The 16,128-nt window shown below is 42.6% G+C and overlaps 1 protein-coding gene across 2 annotated transcripts in view; it reads left to right on the top strand.

Moving 5' to 3' along the window:
• Positions 1-16,128, top strand: part of LOC147705920 (deoxynucleoside triphosphate triphosphohydrolase SAMHD1-like) — a 1,309,615-nt gene that overhangs the window by 873,688 nt on the left and 419,799 nt on the right. For both annotated transcript variants that reach the window (XM_086932390.1, XM_086932391.1), the window contains exon 10: positions 11,575-11,666. In XM_086932390.1, coding sequence (XP_086788516.1) covers positions 11,575-11,666 — 92 coding nt within the window. The remainder of the gene's footprint in view (positions 1-11,574; positions 11,667-16,128) is intronic.

Here is a 16,128-nt window from a genome sequence, read left to right as displayed (position 1 = left end):
TCAGAATCTCTCGATGGTCGGTCAACACAGCAGGCTCCACCAAACCAGGTTGTACTCGCCGACAATGGATCCCATGTATCCAGTTTTTTCGGTTGGTGACACGGACAGCTGTTCTCGTTGCAAGCAAGACCTGCTTAGGACCACACCAACTTGGCTCCAGACTGCTCGCCTCTCAAAGGATTTGATGAGAATGAAGTCGACAGGTCGGAGATTATGGCCTTCACCTGTGGATCGGTCAGGGAGTGCTTCTCGAACCTGTTGCTGAATAGAAACCAAGTTATCAGTCAATTGTGCCAAAGAGTCATTCATTAAAACACAAGGTACATCGTACACTGAGCTCAGTTTCCGGACCCCCCATATATTCATGGGACGTCCGAACAGAATTTCATAAGGAGTAAGGCCTGTCCGAGAATGAGGTACTGATCTGATAGACAACAATGCCAGTGGAAGTGCATCTGGCCAAGTCAGAGAAGTAGAAGCTTGTATTTTAGCTAATTTCAACTTCAGAGTAGCATTGTATCTTTCCACAAATCCTGCTGATTGCAGGTGGAACACTGCATGGAATTTGTGTTTGATCCTAATCCTTTCAGGACATACTTGATAACGTTCCCTATGAAATGAGGTCCGTTATCACTCCACAAAAGTCTACAAACACCATAACGAGGGAAAACTTCCTTCAAAAGCACCTTTGCTGTAGTAATTGCACTATTGTCCTTTGTAGGGTACGCCTCAATCCATTTGCTGAAGGCACATACCACCACCAACACATACTTCAAATTATTGCAGCGTTCAAGTTGAATATAATCCATCTGCAAAACTTCAAAAGGTGCTGTCGGTGTAGCAAACCCTCCTGCTGGAGTTCCTGTCCCCTTTCCAGGATTGAATTGCAGACAAATCATGCAGGACTGTACTACTCTCTTAGCTGTGCTAGCAATTTCTATATGCTCCCAAACTTGCGTAAGCAATTTCACTATTGCTGAAGCTCCAACAAGTGCTAGCCCATGTGCCATCTGAACCATAGGTTGTACAAAAGCTATAGGCAACTTCCATTTATCCATCTGTTTGTTTCGCCAAAAACCTTCATCATCCAACTCTCCATCCTTGGACCATTGCTCCCGTTCTTTGTCAGAAGCGGTCCTCTGTATCTCTAGTACTTCTTTCCTAACATTGTGCCACCGCTCAGCTTGTGACTTCACTACATACATAGAAGTAGTGTTAGGCTGCATCGCAGTCTCGCGTGCCACTCGATCTACAAAAGCATTTCCTTGTCCCACCTTATCAGTCACTTTCTTGTGTGCACTACATTTCACTATAGCTATTTTCTTTGGATATGTTAATGCAGTTAAAAGATTATGCACTAATTCTCCGTGCATTATCTGCATTCCATGTGATGTAAGAAAACCTCTTTCCTTCCAGAGCAAGCCAAAATCATGCCCCACTCCAAAAGCATAGCGGCTATCTTTATAAATGTTAACACGCAAACCTGTACTAAGCTCACATGCTCGTGTCAAAGCTATTAGTTCTGCTGCTTGAGCTGACTTCTGTGGTATGCGAGCTGTCTCCACTATCGTGTGAAGCGTAGTAATTGCATACGCGGCTGAAGTTGTACCATCCGGCAACTTCAGACAAGACCCATCAACCCATAGTTCTCCATCTACATCTGGAAGGGGCGTATCTTGCAAATCAATACAACCCTTTGTCTGTTCCTCAGTTAGAAAAATACAATCATGTGTTTCTTGCGCCTCAGGCTGAGTCTCCGGAAATGGCAACAACGTGGCTGGGTTTAGTGTTGCACATCTCTTCAGTGTAATATGAGGAGCCAACAGCGTCAGCTCATATCCTGTCAGAGGAGCACTAGTTAAATGCTGCGTCTTTGTTTGATTCAAAAGGGCATCAACAGCATGGGGTACCAGCACCAACAGCTTATGTGTTGTAGATCGCTGTGGAGGACTGCAATACTGTTTCACTTCTTATTGCAAGGATTCTATATTCATCCCCTGACGAAGGGTTCAGCCAAGAACCCAAAATGCATAGGATTGTTTCTGTTTTCAAAATTACATGCATTGTATTTAAATTGTTATAGAACTTTATCACAGGTATAATTTTGATGTAAGCCAAATTTAAAATCATAGCAGATTATGCTGTTACAGATACCGATATGTTGATGAAACTGTTTTGAAATATAAAAACAATACATACAGGTACATTTCGTGATATATTTTTGTTTAACAATTATGGCACATATCGTGGGAAATTAAATGAGACATTGATTGTCCAAAAGCTGTGCTCTATCTAGGCTGTGGTGTTCCTACAGCCCTCGTTGGTATCATGTTTATGCGGTTGTCAGAAACTAATCCCTTCTTGTTCATTCGAGAAGTTTCTAGTGACCTCTGAGTTAGCTGGCACACACAAGTATTTAAGTTTAATGTACTCTATAGAGGCATACTGGCCTCAGTCCTATGCCACAACTATAGTGTATAATATTCCAATACGCAGAGCCTATCAGGGATATAAGAACTACACTGCAATGTAGTCAAGAAAGAAGAAACAGGCAAAACAAAAACCATAATCAAGAGCGGAACAGGACCTGGTATGTCCCAAGTTGAAGGACGAGACCACCACAGTGTCCAGGCCATCAACTCAATAAACAAGATCATAACAGGCGAGAGAATATAAATTTTCCTTAATGGGGCCGGTGAGTAGAGTTTGCGATCTTTAATGCAAAAGTTTGGTTGTTAGTAGTAATTTAACTTCCTTTTTAAATCATGCGGTTGAGGTGTCAGTCTGATTTCAGGAGGCAGACAGTCACAAATTCTCGGGGCAATACCTGAGAAGGCTCAATTGTATGTTTTATTTTTATACCATGTCTATGGTTTTAGCAGTAAGGTGCTAGAGCTTCTAAAGGATGTGCAGCCACCCAGTAGCTCTAGGTTTTGTGCTATGTACCTTGGTGTGTTGAAATGTAGAGTTCTCTAAGTCAAGCAGGCAATTTTAAACACAATCCTTCCCTCACATGGGATCCAATTTAGAGACTGTAGATCAGGAGTGATGTGGTTGCATATTTTAGATCCTGTGATTAGCCTTCCAGCAGAGTTAAGAGAGGCCCTCATGGAGCAAACTTAGATCTATGTAGGCTGCAGAGGGTTGTACTTCCATAGACCAACCTGGAATTCAGTTGGGCTTGAAAAACGGATTTGAAGTAGTCGGGGAAAGATGGGTTTTATTTTCCTTGGCATGTTTATTTGGAAGTTATCTCCTTAAGTTGCATTTCTTATGTGCTCCTGTATGTTCAAGTTCTTGCCATTTTCTTTCCACCTATCCTGAAACAGGGGTGTGGAATGTAATAAAATATCTACTTGTCCATGGGGCAGGTTGCTTCATAAATCTACTTGCCCTGTAGCAAAATCCACTTGTATTTTTGGTGCCATGTAGTGCGGCAACAACATATGGCAGCAATCTCATTATACAGGACCTCTGATATAGCCTCTCTGAATATGCCAGGGCTTATACCATAGTAGTGTTTGAATACTTGCAATCCCCTTATGTTGCCATGTTTCTGCAGATCTACATACTGGGGCTGTAGGTAGTGGTAAGCAATAGTTTCAGGGTTAGAATACCATTTGAGTCTGTGCAAACCTACTAACTTGCATGTTTTAAGGGTTTTCAACAACTCTTCTCTAATCTTTTCCCATACTGAGAAATGTTGGACATTTACCCCTGACAATTGCAGACGTAAACCTTTTTCCAAATTTTGGAAAAAAGTGGTTGGGAGGAAAGTGAATTTGCAAACACTCTGATTTTCACATGAGCAAATCTACACATGTATATTTGCTCATGCTAAAATGCAGTTCACAAATATTTGCTAGGAATACTATTTCTTGTCCCACTTCTGTAAATCCATGGGATTTCACGAAAGCTGTATAGCTGCACTTAATTGAAGGACATATACCATGGGTGCACTTTTGAGACTTTCTTTAATAATTGGGCCCCCCACATTGGTATAGCGTTGACCATGGCCTTTTGCGTTTATTAAAATCTCTCTCTCTCTCTCTCTCTCTCTCTCTCTCTCTCTCTCTCTCTCTCTCTCTCTCTCTCTCTCTCTCTCTCTCTCTCTCTCTCTCTCTCTCTCTCTCTCTCTCTCTCTCTCTCTCTCTCTCTCTATCGGCTGGCTTCACTGTGAGTGACAGCATTCTGCTCTTTCACAAGGAGCATATCGGCACACAAGGTAGTTTTGTTCAGTGTCAGCAAATACTGTGACAGTTTGTGCTTTTTGAGACCCAAAAATGTTTTTGCTTTTGCCAGTGTTTGTTATAATAGTGAACGCCCGGTAGTTCCCACACCAATAAGGTTTTACATAAACATGCCAAAACAATTCTCACACAGATAAAACTAAAAAGCTGACCACCAATTTCAGACCTACTGGCTTTGCCAATGCTTGTTTATTTGATTCCCATAATCTTGTTGAAACTGATTACACTGATTATCAATTATGAACTTTTTTGGGAATACTAGGATGCACCAACACATGTTACTAAATGATGCTGCAAAGGAATGGTACCTGAAATTTTACAGGTAGTTTAGCTAAATGTTTTTTTCCTGCTTTCATTTTTTTATGAACATTTTATTTTGAAAGCAAAGAATCCTCAATCTTGCTTTCAAGCTTCTGCAAATATTTGCATCAAAGCATGGAGCATTCTGGGAGCATTATACATAGCCTCATATTGCTAAACTTTGAAAACGTGTGTACACTTTTATACTGGAACGACTGTAGTGCAGTCAGAGCTTACAACATTTACTTAGAGCGCTCACCCTAATAATAAAGGTTTTCAGTGTATGAACCATAAATACAAGATTGAACAGCATTCACATATGGACAAAAATGTTACAGTAACTGCAAACCATGCACTTCCCTGATCCATAATATGGTACTGCAAACTGGCAGCCTAAAGGGTGTGTGATGCTGGGGTTTGGGCCTACTTGACCCAAGGACAAAATACACATGAAAACGTCTTGCCCTTGACCCCAAACAATATGTCCTGGGCGTCGGGCTATAGGAATTCCACATCCCTGCTGAAAACAGCGACAACGCAATACCTTCATTTCAAAAACCTGTCACATCCCAAAAAATAATTTTCTAAACATATTGCTTTCATAAAGATAATATTTAATAGAAAAAGTAACCTTTCTTTTAAATTTCTTCTATTAAACAAAGAGTGTTACGAAAACAATCAACCCGACGTGGGCGTACAACTGCTACCTGTTTTGGAAATCTTTTTTAAGGTAAAACATACAATAATATCAAAATACAACTACCCTAATTTTTACAACCTCCCTCCTCTCTCCTTTCCCTAAACTATGCCGCCACGAATCGATTTTTAGTAATTAAAGTTTGGCTTACCTAAACGCAACTCTTCAGTGCTTGTGATTCAGATCCCGCCGTTCCTCGCAATGACGGAACTTACATACAAGCGGCAACGTCATCTCTTTCCGTAAAAAAGGGAAAAGGGACATTTTCTCTCCATGACTTTAATGTTAAACTGTTGGAAAACTTACAAAGAAAATAAAAACAGTTACAATACAGTTACAATACAGTTTTAAACATAGGTTTCTTTTTTAGAAATGATACATGCAATACAGTATTTAAAAAATAATTTTTTATATTTATTACAACTATATTATAATAAATATTTTAATGTAAAAAAATTCATATAATACTATAAAAGTGATTTGATTCTTTTTTACCTTTACATTTCTAGTTTTTTAACATTATCTATATTATAATTTATAATGTCTAGTAAAGCTAACTCACTTTGTATAAATATACTTATTATATTAAAAATAAATTAAAATACTTTTTATGCTAAAATTAATTTAAGACATATCTTTAAAACAAATTTGAGATAATGATAGCTTTTATTTTAAACTAGAAATAACATCTCACCCCAACCTAAAGCCACCCACTTTTTTCCTTCATAGAATTCTTTTTAATTGTAAAATTAAAAATTGAAAAAGGCTAAATTAGTTTTAAATATGTTTTTAATTTGTAACAAATAATATTTGAGTATTAAAATTAATAGCAGGGTATTAATACACTCCACCCAAAACCCCTGTTTCCCAAACATCCTGTCCCAGAGGATAAGTGTAAAAGTGTAAAAGCTTTTTTAAAAAAAAATATTTTAAAATATTATTACATTTTTTTAAATAAATGTTTTATTAATTAATCAGATTGTATTAAAATGAATACCTAATTATTAATACACTCCCCCACCCCAAACCCCTGTTTCCCATGCATCCCGGTCCTACTGGGTAGGTGCATCTTTTTTTCTAATAAAAAAAATACCTAAAATGTAATGTTACTTACATTACATATAAATTAATTAATAAGTAATAACATTTATACCCGAGTATTAATATACTCCACCACCCAAAACTCCAATTTCCCATGCATCCTGTTTTAGTGGATAGATGCCAAAACAATTTACAATTAAGCAACTAAATACCTGGGTATTAATACACTCCCCCACCAAGCTGACGAGCTCCTGGAGACGCACCTGCACGCCGGAGAGGGTCTAGAGACGAGTACCTACTCGCACCAACTTTGGTGAACCACTTACAAACTTTGTTTCTACTCTTCGAACTACACGCACTTCAAATACCAGAGTACTTAGGGGCGATGTGGTATTCTACTTATAGCGCTCCGTGAGCCCCGAGCTGACGAGCTCCTGGAGACGCACCTGCGTGCCGGAGAGGCATCAGGGCCTGTGAGGGATACTTGGCGGCCTTCTCATCCACCCCAAATACTTCTCTACTGATGAGGGAAACTATCCCGAAACCCGGGCCATGTCTCGGGTCTAGAGATCTTGGGGACAACGAGTACCTACTCGCACCAATTTTGGTGAACCACTTACAAACTTTGTTTCTACTCTTCGAACTACACGCACTTCAAATACCAGAGTGCTTAGGGGCGATCCGTAGGAGAGGCTAGCGGTGTGCGATCCATTGTGGTATTCTACTTATAGCGCTCCCATGAGCCCCGAGCTGACGAGCTCATGGAGACGCACCAGCGCACCGGAGAGGCATCAGGCCCTGTGACGGATACTTGGCGGCCTTCTCATCCACCCCAAATACTTCTCTACTGATGAGGGAAACTAACGAGTACCTACTCGCACCAACTTTGGTGAACCACTCACAAACTTTGTTTCTACTCTTCGAACTACACGCACTTCAAATACCAGAGTGCTTAGGGGCGATCCGGAGGAGAGGCTAGCGGTGTGCGATCCATTGTGGTATTCTACTTATAGCGCTTCCATGAGCCCCGAGCTGACGAGCTCCTGGAGACGCACCTGCGCGCCGGAGAGGCTTCAGGGCCTGTGACGGATACTTGGCGGCCTTCTCATCCACCCCAAATACTTCTCTACTGATGAGGGAAACTATCCCGAAACCCGGGCCATGTCTCGGGTCTAGAGAGCTTGGGGACAACGAGTACCTACTCGCACCAACTTTGGTGAACCACTTACAAACTTTGTTTCTACTCTTCGAACTACACGCACTTCAAATACCAGTGTGCTTAGGGGCGATCCGGAGGAGAGGCTAGCGGTGTGCGATCCATTGTGGTATTCTAAGTAATAACATTTATACCCGAGAATTAATATACTCCACCACCCAATACTCCCATTTCCCATGCATCCTGTTTTAGTGGATGGATGCCTAAAACATTTTTATTAATGTTATTAATACCATTTTGTACATTTAACATCACTTATATTAAATATCAATTAATTTACAGGTAAGCAACTAAATACCTGGGTATTAATACACTCCCCCACCAAAAACTCCTATTTCCCAGGAATCCTGTGCTACTGGATAGGTGCATCATTTTTTTTATTTTATTTGAAAAAAATATATATATATGACAGTTTCATTAAATCTATAATTAATAAAATTAATACCTGAGTTTGTGAGCTTTAAAGCAAAAGTTTGGTCATAAGGAGTGATTTAACTGCCTTTTTAAATAATGCAGTTGAGGGGTCAGTCTGATTTCAGTATGCAGGGAGTTCCAAATTCTCGAGGCAATACCTGAGAAGACTCAATTGTATGTTTTAATTTTTATAACATGTCTATGGTTTCAGCAGAAAGGGGTGGAGCGTCTAGAGGATCTGCAGCCACCCAATAACTCTAGTTTTTATGCTAGATACCTTGGGGTGTTGAAGTGTAGAGTTTTATAGTTCATGCTGGACATATTTAAGACAAACCTTCCCTCATATGGGATCCAATTTAGAGACTGTAGATCAGGACTGATGTGGTTTATCTGTTAGGCCCTGTGATTAGCCTTGCAGCAGAGTTAGGCGAGCCCTAGTGGAGCCAACTTAGATCTATGTAGGCAACAGAGGGTTGCACTTCCATAGTTCAACCTGGACTTCACTATGGCTTTAACAACTGATTTGAAGTCATTGAGGGGGAGGATGGGTTTATTTTCCTTAGCATTTGGAAGTTATCTCCTTTAGGTGCATTACTTATGTGCTCCTGCATGTTCAAGTTCTTGTCAAGGGTTATTCCTAGTGATCTTGAGGAATCTATAATGTGTGGTAGACACTTCAGATCTGTTATTTGCTTCGTCCATTCTTCGATCTCGAAGACTTTTTGAGTGGGTCGATAAAGAGGAATTCTGTTTTTAGAACATTTAGGGGCCTATTAGAATGGCGGACTGACTTTTGTCCGCCGCCACCCTAGCGGTGCTCGGACCGGCCACCAGTGGTGATGTGGTCCCGATCTGGCAATCAGGATGCCATGGTAGCGGTGGCATGCCCCATCCACAACATCCACAATGCCATGGATGAACCTTGTGCATTTGCATGCACAACGTGGCAGGCACTGCACGGTGCCTGCCACGTTGGCATGCAAATGCAGGTGGGTACCATAGGTACCCCCCATGTCACCACCCCAACACCCTGGGGGCCATAACGGGCCCCCGCAGTCATGCGCCACATGCCTTTCCATGGCAGCAGTGCCGCCATGTAAAGGCACTAATCCACCTGTTTGCTAATATGGATGGCAGTGTCTTCCAGACACCGCCACCATATCCAGCCCCTTTTCCGGCTGGTCAACTGGTCGACCGGCGGAAAACCGGCAGACAGTCTTTCCGTCCGCCGGAGTCCCCCCCGCGCCATAGTAATATGGCGGGGGGAAATGGGTGGTGGCGGTGTATAATGGCGGGCTGATCGCCACCGCCAGTATGGCCGTGGCTATCCACCCGCCATTATAAAAGACCCTATTGTTTGAGGTGGTTGCATGTCAGCCAGTTTTGAGAATTTTGAAGAGTTGTGTCAATAAATGAGATATCTTCGGTGGAAGAGATTTTTAAGTATAGTTGGGTGTCGTAGGCATACATGTCATAGTGGATGTTGGATAATTTCATTTAGAGGCTCCATGAACGGGTTAAAGAGGGTGGTTGGAAGCGTTGATCCCTGTGGGACCACTCGAATTGGACAGGGACTGATTAACCTTGATTCTTTGAGTTCTGTTGTGGAGGAACAAGGTGAACCAATGTTGGACGAGAGGTCGACGAGGATTAGAAGCAAGGATTCGTTTTGATACTGACTTTTTAGCACATCATCTACTATGTGCATTAGAGCCGATTCAGTGCTAGGGCAACTGGCGGAACCGGATTGGAATTGGTCAAACAGTTGGAATTGTTGTATGTTGTTGTTCACACAGAAGCACTATAAAAGAAAGGGGTATGACAGGCCACATTAAGCTGATCCACTGTAGCAACTATCCTCATAGGCTGGCAGCGACTTAATTAATGTATAAGTAGAAATAGACCTATTTGAGAAGTGTGCACTTTGGACATTAACATTGACACATGATTCAAATAATTGCAGAGGAAAGATGTGAGCTAGAACCAGACACTGACAGATCAAAAAAGGCTGTTTTACAAATATTGAGCAATGTTGAAAATTAAAGGATTGGAGGTTTAGCTGCACTTTTTTGCCTACCTTGATAGGATAACTAATGCAGTGAATTTGCTGGGCTTTAAAACTGCGAATGTAGGTAACACTCAGACTCTGAAACTATTGAGCTATCTCAAAAGATGTTATTTGGAGGTAACATATTTCATTTAAAAATAATTGCTGCATAATGTTGAAATAAGGGACCTATTATGACCTTAACGGGACCGACCGCCAGAAGTGCAGCGGTCCCTCCAGGCTTGTTAGGATACGCCCGCCACAATGGCAGGCGCATTCCTGCCTTTAGCATTGCAACAGGCGGGGCTGTAAACAGTACCCGACACAATGCTGAAAGCCCATGTTGTGCATTGCCATGGACAACGTGACAAGCACAGTGCAGTGCCTGCCACCTTGTGCATGACAATGATGGGGGTACCATAGGTACCCCCAGTGCAGCCACCCACCCCACCTGGGGCCCGCAATGGTCCCCAACGGTGATTTCCTGCATGTCTTTCCATGTCTCCGCCATGGAAAGGCATTCCACTGCAGGCATCATAATATGGATGGCGGTGCCTGCAAGGCATCGCCATCATATTGTGTGCCTTTTCTGCCCAGCCGGGAATTCGACCGGTGGAAATGCGGCGGACGGTCTTTCCGTCAGCCGCGGTGCCCCTCGACATACTAATATGGCAGGGTGTTAAACTGGGACATCTGGCGGGCAGATCGCCTAAGCCGGCACAGCAGCAGCGATACGCCCGCAATCCAAATAGGCCCCTTAGTTTTGTGCAGAAAGCTGTCCTTTTTATTAATGTCATAAGATTGTGATAGTTGTGCACTTGATGTCTGTGGTGGTCTGAAATGCACCAACATCTTAATACTTAATGCTTTAAAATACTTGACTCCACTAATCCCATCTCCAGACCGACCAACGCAGCAATAAAATGCTCTTTAATTCATTGGCATCACCATCTCTTGCAATCAATACATTGCCATGCATAGGACCTCATAAACTAGATACCCACATAAGGTATTAAACCCCTTTTAATTTATGTAACAATTTTGCACTTAATATTTCTCACCCACCCTGCCCCTCTCACAAGTAATTTTTATTGTATTTCTTTTAGCTGCTGCCAGAAGTTGATCTGTTGATGATGTATCTCTCAACAGAAAACATGCAATGCCAACCTTTTCTGCCACCTACGCAATCCCAATCATGCCTTGTCAAACTCTCCCTAATGTATGAAATCGTCACAGCTCCAAAGGCCACCCATTTTCCAACTTGTTTTCTCATCATCACACATGTAAGATTTGCTACACTATAAATGTCCCCATCTTTTATTTATAACGTACCCGCTTGAGCATTTCCTTCCCTGCTTTGCTTAATGTGTACATAATGTACTTCTAGTAAGCCCCCAAGAGGACACTGTGGCAGATGTATGGGTAACCTAACAGCATACCAATTTTTAAACAGTGTTTCAGGGCTCACCTACAAGTTAGGAATTGTTTCAGCTTGTTTATTTGTGAATATAACCTTACTGGATGACTTTTGTTGCAGGTTCAGCATGTTCGTGTCTTGACCAACATGGTATCTAAATTATTAATAATTAGAAACTTTATTTCTATGCAGGAGGTTGGAAATCTGTATGATATGTTCCACACACGAAATTGTCTACACCGCAGAGCTTACCAGCACAAGGTTGGAAACATAATCGAGACAATGTAAGAAAGGGGCTTTGGTTGGTGAAAGTTTGTGGCATGCAGTAGTTATATTTTGTATTTAAATGTCTTATAATTTTGTATTCATGTTGTGGCCAACGTTGATAGCTGTATTCAAGTTCAAAATTGTATTAGAGGTTTAAATCTAACAATGAAATCTGCAATAAAAGAATCAAAATTGCATCCATTAGTACAGCTGTAAAAAAGGAGCTTAAATGTATTAACATTTTACTGCACATTAAATAATTAATTGAACAGTTTATAATCTATATTGCTGCTATTGCCATTTTAATACCATATTTTTTTTAAGTGGTTTTAAAAATTTCTGTTAATTTTGGAAGGCACGACAAGCAAATATGTGAGATGGTCTGTACATAATTTTTACATAAAGTGCATATTCTCCTTCCACATTACATCATCATCATCAATGTTCTTTATTTCGGCACATTTGCCATAAAAGATAAAACAACATTATACAGATAAAAACAATGAGTTGAATCAGATCAATTAATCTAAAAGTCATAGAAAAACAGCAGCATGGGTCCTTAATTCATATCATCATCATAGATAAAGTGTTAGTTGATCCGAGAGCATTAAAATTATTAAAATGATGATTACATAAAGGTAATATTTAAAATTTTAGACATTATTCTGCAGCCCTGGGTAATAAGAGTCTTCTCTTAATCCAGAAGTTTTCCAAGTATTTGGCCACAGCAAACACGATCATGCCAGAAAGATCTGTTTTAAAAACCCTGTATGCCTGCAGACAATGGGTAAAGCCCAGGTTTTTACAGGCCGGTACAATCTAGTGCCTTCTTGCCTGCGCATAAGTTCGACAAAAGAACAATATGTGCAGCTCTGTTTCCTGCTCTTAGTTACACCCTGGGCAGAAGCTCAAGGAGGGCTCAGTCCATTTGCTAGTGTAGGCGCGGATCAGTAAACTTCCATACCTCCATTGTAGGTACAGTTTCCTAGTAGTAGTTTGGAATATGACAGCAACAGGGTGTCGTCCGCGAACATTATCGCCGGCACCCTGCTGCCAGCCAGTCTGGGGGCATCGCTGTCCTCTACCCTATTTAAATGGGCAATTATCCCGTTGACATAGAGGCAAAACAGGGTCGTGCCAAGACACATCCCTGTCTTACCCCCCATCAACGGGGAATTTGTTTGATAAAGATCCATCCCACCCACATCTGACCTGCGCATAGTTATCCGTATGTAATCGGACAATTATTTTTAAAAGGTGGTGCGGTACCACCATGTTTAAGAGGACAGACCAGAGTTTTCTACGGGGCACGAGATCAAAAGCGGCCCGTAGATCTACGAAAACGGTATAGAGGTTGCCACCCTCCATCTTTAGCGTTTTCCAGTGCAAAAGGGCCAAACGGAAGATTTGGTCTATGGTAGAGACTTTTTTCCTGAACCCTGCTTGGTAAGGGCTCAGGACGGAATGATCAAGCATCCACTCTAGTAGACGATCCAGGATCAGCCTAGCGAAGACCTTTTGTGGAACATCAATAAGGCTGATAGGCCTGTAGTTGGCTGGGAGCAGAGGAGAGCCCTTCTTAAAAATCGGTACAATCTCTGCCCCCAGCCAAGTACTAGGAACCTCCATCCCACCTAGAATTGAGTTGAATAGGACCTGTAAGTATGGGGCCCACACAGTTGGTTCGTGCCTGAACAAGTCTCCTGGAAGCTTGTCCAGACCCGGTGCTTTCTCCGCTGTCAATTGAGCAATTGCGGCACCAACCTCTGCTACAGTAAATTCTTCCTGGTCCACTCGGAGAGCAGAATCCACCATTAGAGTGCTTGTATCCTCTACATGCTCTATACTAGCCTGTTCATATAAGGTGCGAAAATGAACCTCCCAGACACTAGGAGCAATGTTACCTTCTACCGCAGGTATTAGATTTCCGGGCATCTCTAGTGTTAAGGGCTCCCACCATTTCAGACCAATTATCATTGTCCCATTCAATCTTGGCATTTTGGATAAGGTGTTTATAATCGTTCCTTTTAGCCCTGATCAGCGCAATGTTGCCCCTTTGTTTCATAGCCTCAAGGAGATCACCTTTGGCCTTCCTGCAGGCTGTGTTAAACCATGATGCTTTTGTCGAATTGCTTTTCTTTTTCATTATTCGCAGATTCAGTACCTCCGCTAAAGTACTAGTGAGCTCCAAATGGAGGTCTCCAAGATTGCTATGAGTCTCCACAGACAGGGGTAATATGGTGAGTTCCTCAACTCTTTGTAGCACTGGAACTACCATGGCATAAAGCCAAGAAATGACTTCGGGATTCCCTATAACTTTAGCCCACCTGACTCTTCGTCTATCGCTAGATAGTATCACTCTAGGGTCCGGGGGAACACTGGCAATCTGGTTATCAATAGTGGTACCAGGCACCAAGAATTTCAAGGTCAGCGCATTGTGATCACTATCATCATGTAAGATTACCTGGAAGCTCCTGACCTTGGCCCAGTCACGCATCTCCACGAAGATATAATCCAAGCGTGACTCCCGCCCAGGTTTATTAAAGGTAGGTTTCGGTGGAATATCCCCAGTGACTCGTGCATTGCAGGCCCTTATGGAATTATTAAGATTCAGGGCCATGATTTGAGTAGCAAGCGGCGTCCAGGACTTCACTGTTGGGCCCCCCACGGGTGGTATATCCCATTGGTCATCCTCCTCCATTGGGGTGCCCTCCAGAAAGGATGGCAGCGGCTCAAATTGACAATTAAAGTCACCCCCTACCAAATATGGGATGCCTTGGAGAATAGTACCCAGGAAGATGGATAGATCCTCAATTGTTCCTGAGACCTTGGTTATGCCCATTGGTCTTGAGTATACATTAACTAATGCTAGTTTACCCGCATTTGCCAATTCCAACACCACACACTGGATGTCCTCAGAGTTAGTCTCAAGTGGCCTAGCATGGCATCCCAAGTGTGAGCCCACCCAGATGAGTAGGCCACCCGACGGGCGTCCCTTCCCTCCCCACTTTGCCGGAATTGAGAATGTTGCAAAGCCAGTTCGCCAGTGATCCTCCCTGGCCCAAGTTTCCTGCAATAGGCAGACATCTTTTATGTCGATAAATGACCCCCAATCAGGTGAGTCAAGTTTGTTTGCTATCCCTGCCAAATTCCAGGAAAGGATAGACAAGGCGCCTGGTTCGCCGATTTCTCCTTGGCTGTTGTTATTTGCCTCAGTTTCGCCCCGCATTGATGGCATCTGGGTTGTAATTGGGCTAATTAGTCCACTTAAGTTGTTGGTAATCCCACTGTTACTAGGAGAGGGACAGTCCAATTCCCCTATTAGGCTAAGTGGATCGGGATTAATTCCTCTAGGCCTAATTTTACTCAGGCCACTTATGGGCACCTTGGGATATACACTTCTACTCTCTTGGGCAGGGACAGTGGGTCGCTGGCCCTCCCCTTGCCTAGGATAATATCAATCGACCATGTCCAGGCAACTAAATCTGTTAGGGTGTAGAAAAGAATTGTAAGAGTCACGGGAATAGGGCTTGTTCCAAGCGTGTTTATTAAATCCTCTGTTTATGGACCTATGCCAGTCCTCTCTACGTGGTTTCTGGGAGCTACCCAGGACCAACCCTCATCCACCCCCCCCCCCCCCCCCCCCCCCCCACCCCCACCAACTGCTCTGGTGTATCGGGATAAAAGGCGGCTAGCGGCAAAGTTTGTATAGCAGTATCTAAGTTGGCCAACGGCCAATTACAGATATGAGCCACTGTCCTGGGGTCCCTGAAATTTATGAGGGCACACTCGCCTATCATGTTTTTCTTTGTGGTACCCACCCATGAAACCCTTCTAACCAGCATAATTTCACTAGTGATCCCAGGGGGAAGAGGTCTAAATTTGTTAGGCCAAGCTAGAACTTTATTTTTTAGAGTTATGAATGATGCATTATAAGTACCATCAAGCTCAGGCACTCCACTTAGAACAACCACATATGGTGCTGCTTCGGGGGGTAAGTGTACTACACGATTATTGTAACCAGAAGCTTTACTGTCTTGGACCTTTTTTCCCTCGTTCTCCGTATTATTATGTGGACCCAAGTCAACATTTGGGAGATGGGTTACAGTGGGGAGAGGGTGAGTAATTGGAAGTGTACTACTCACAGATGGGAGGGAGGTGGCCACTGTGTAGTCAAGGACAAAATAGGGGAAGTTAATAATGTATACAGAACTGCCCCTGCTGTGGTTTAATTGCCTTTAGGTAGTCTGCAGTAGCCCCTGTTGCCTGTTCTATCTTGGCTAATCTAGCTTCCATTTGTGCTAGCCTAACTTCTAGAGGATGGATAATGGACTTCAGCATGCTACCCAGATTGCTATGATCTTGAGAGACACTACCCACCCCCGGGTACCACAGGCTGTCATTGAGCTAGCTAATGAGGTAAACTGTTTTGGCAGCAGTACCGGTTTGAGGACTACTAACTATGGGTGCAGCAGCTCT

This window comes from Lissotriton vulgaris, chromosome 7 (assembly GCF_964263255.1).
Source record: "Lissotriton vulgaris chromosome 7, aLisVul1.2, whole genome shotgun sequence".
NCBI lineage: Eukaryota > Metazoa > Chordata > Amphibia > Caudata > Salamandridae > Lissotriton > Lissotriton vulgaris.
This window is presented reverse-complemented; position numbering and strand designations above follow the sequence as displayed.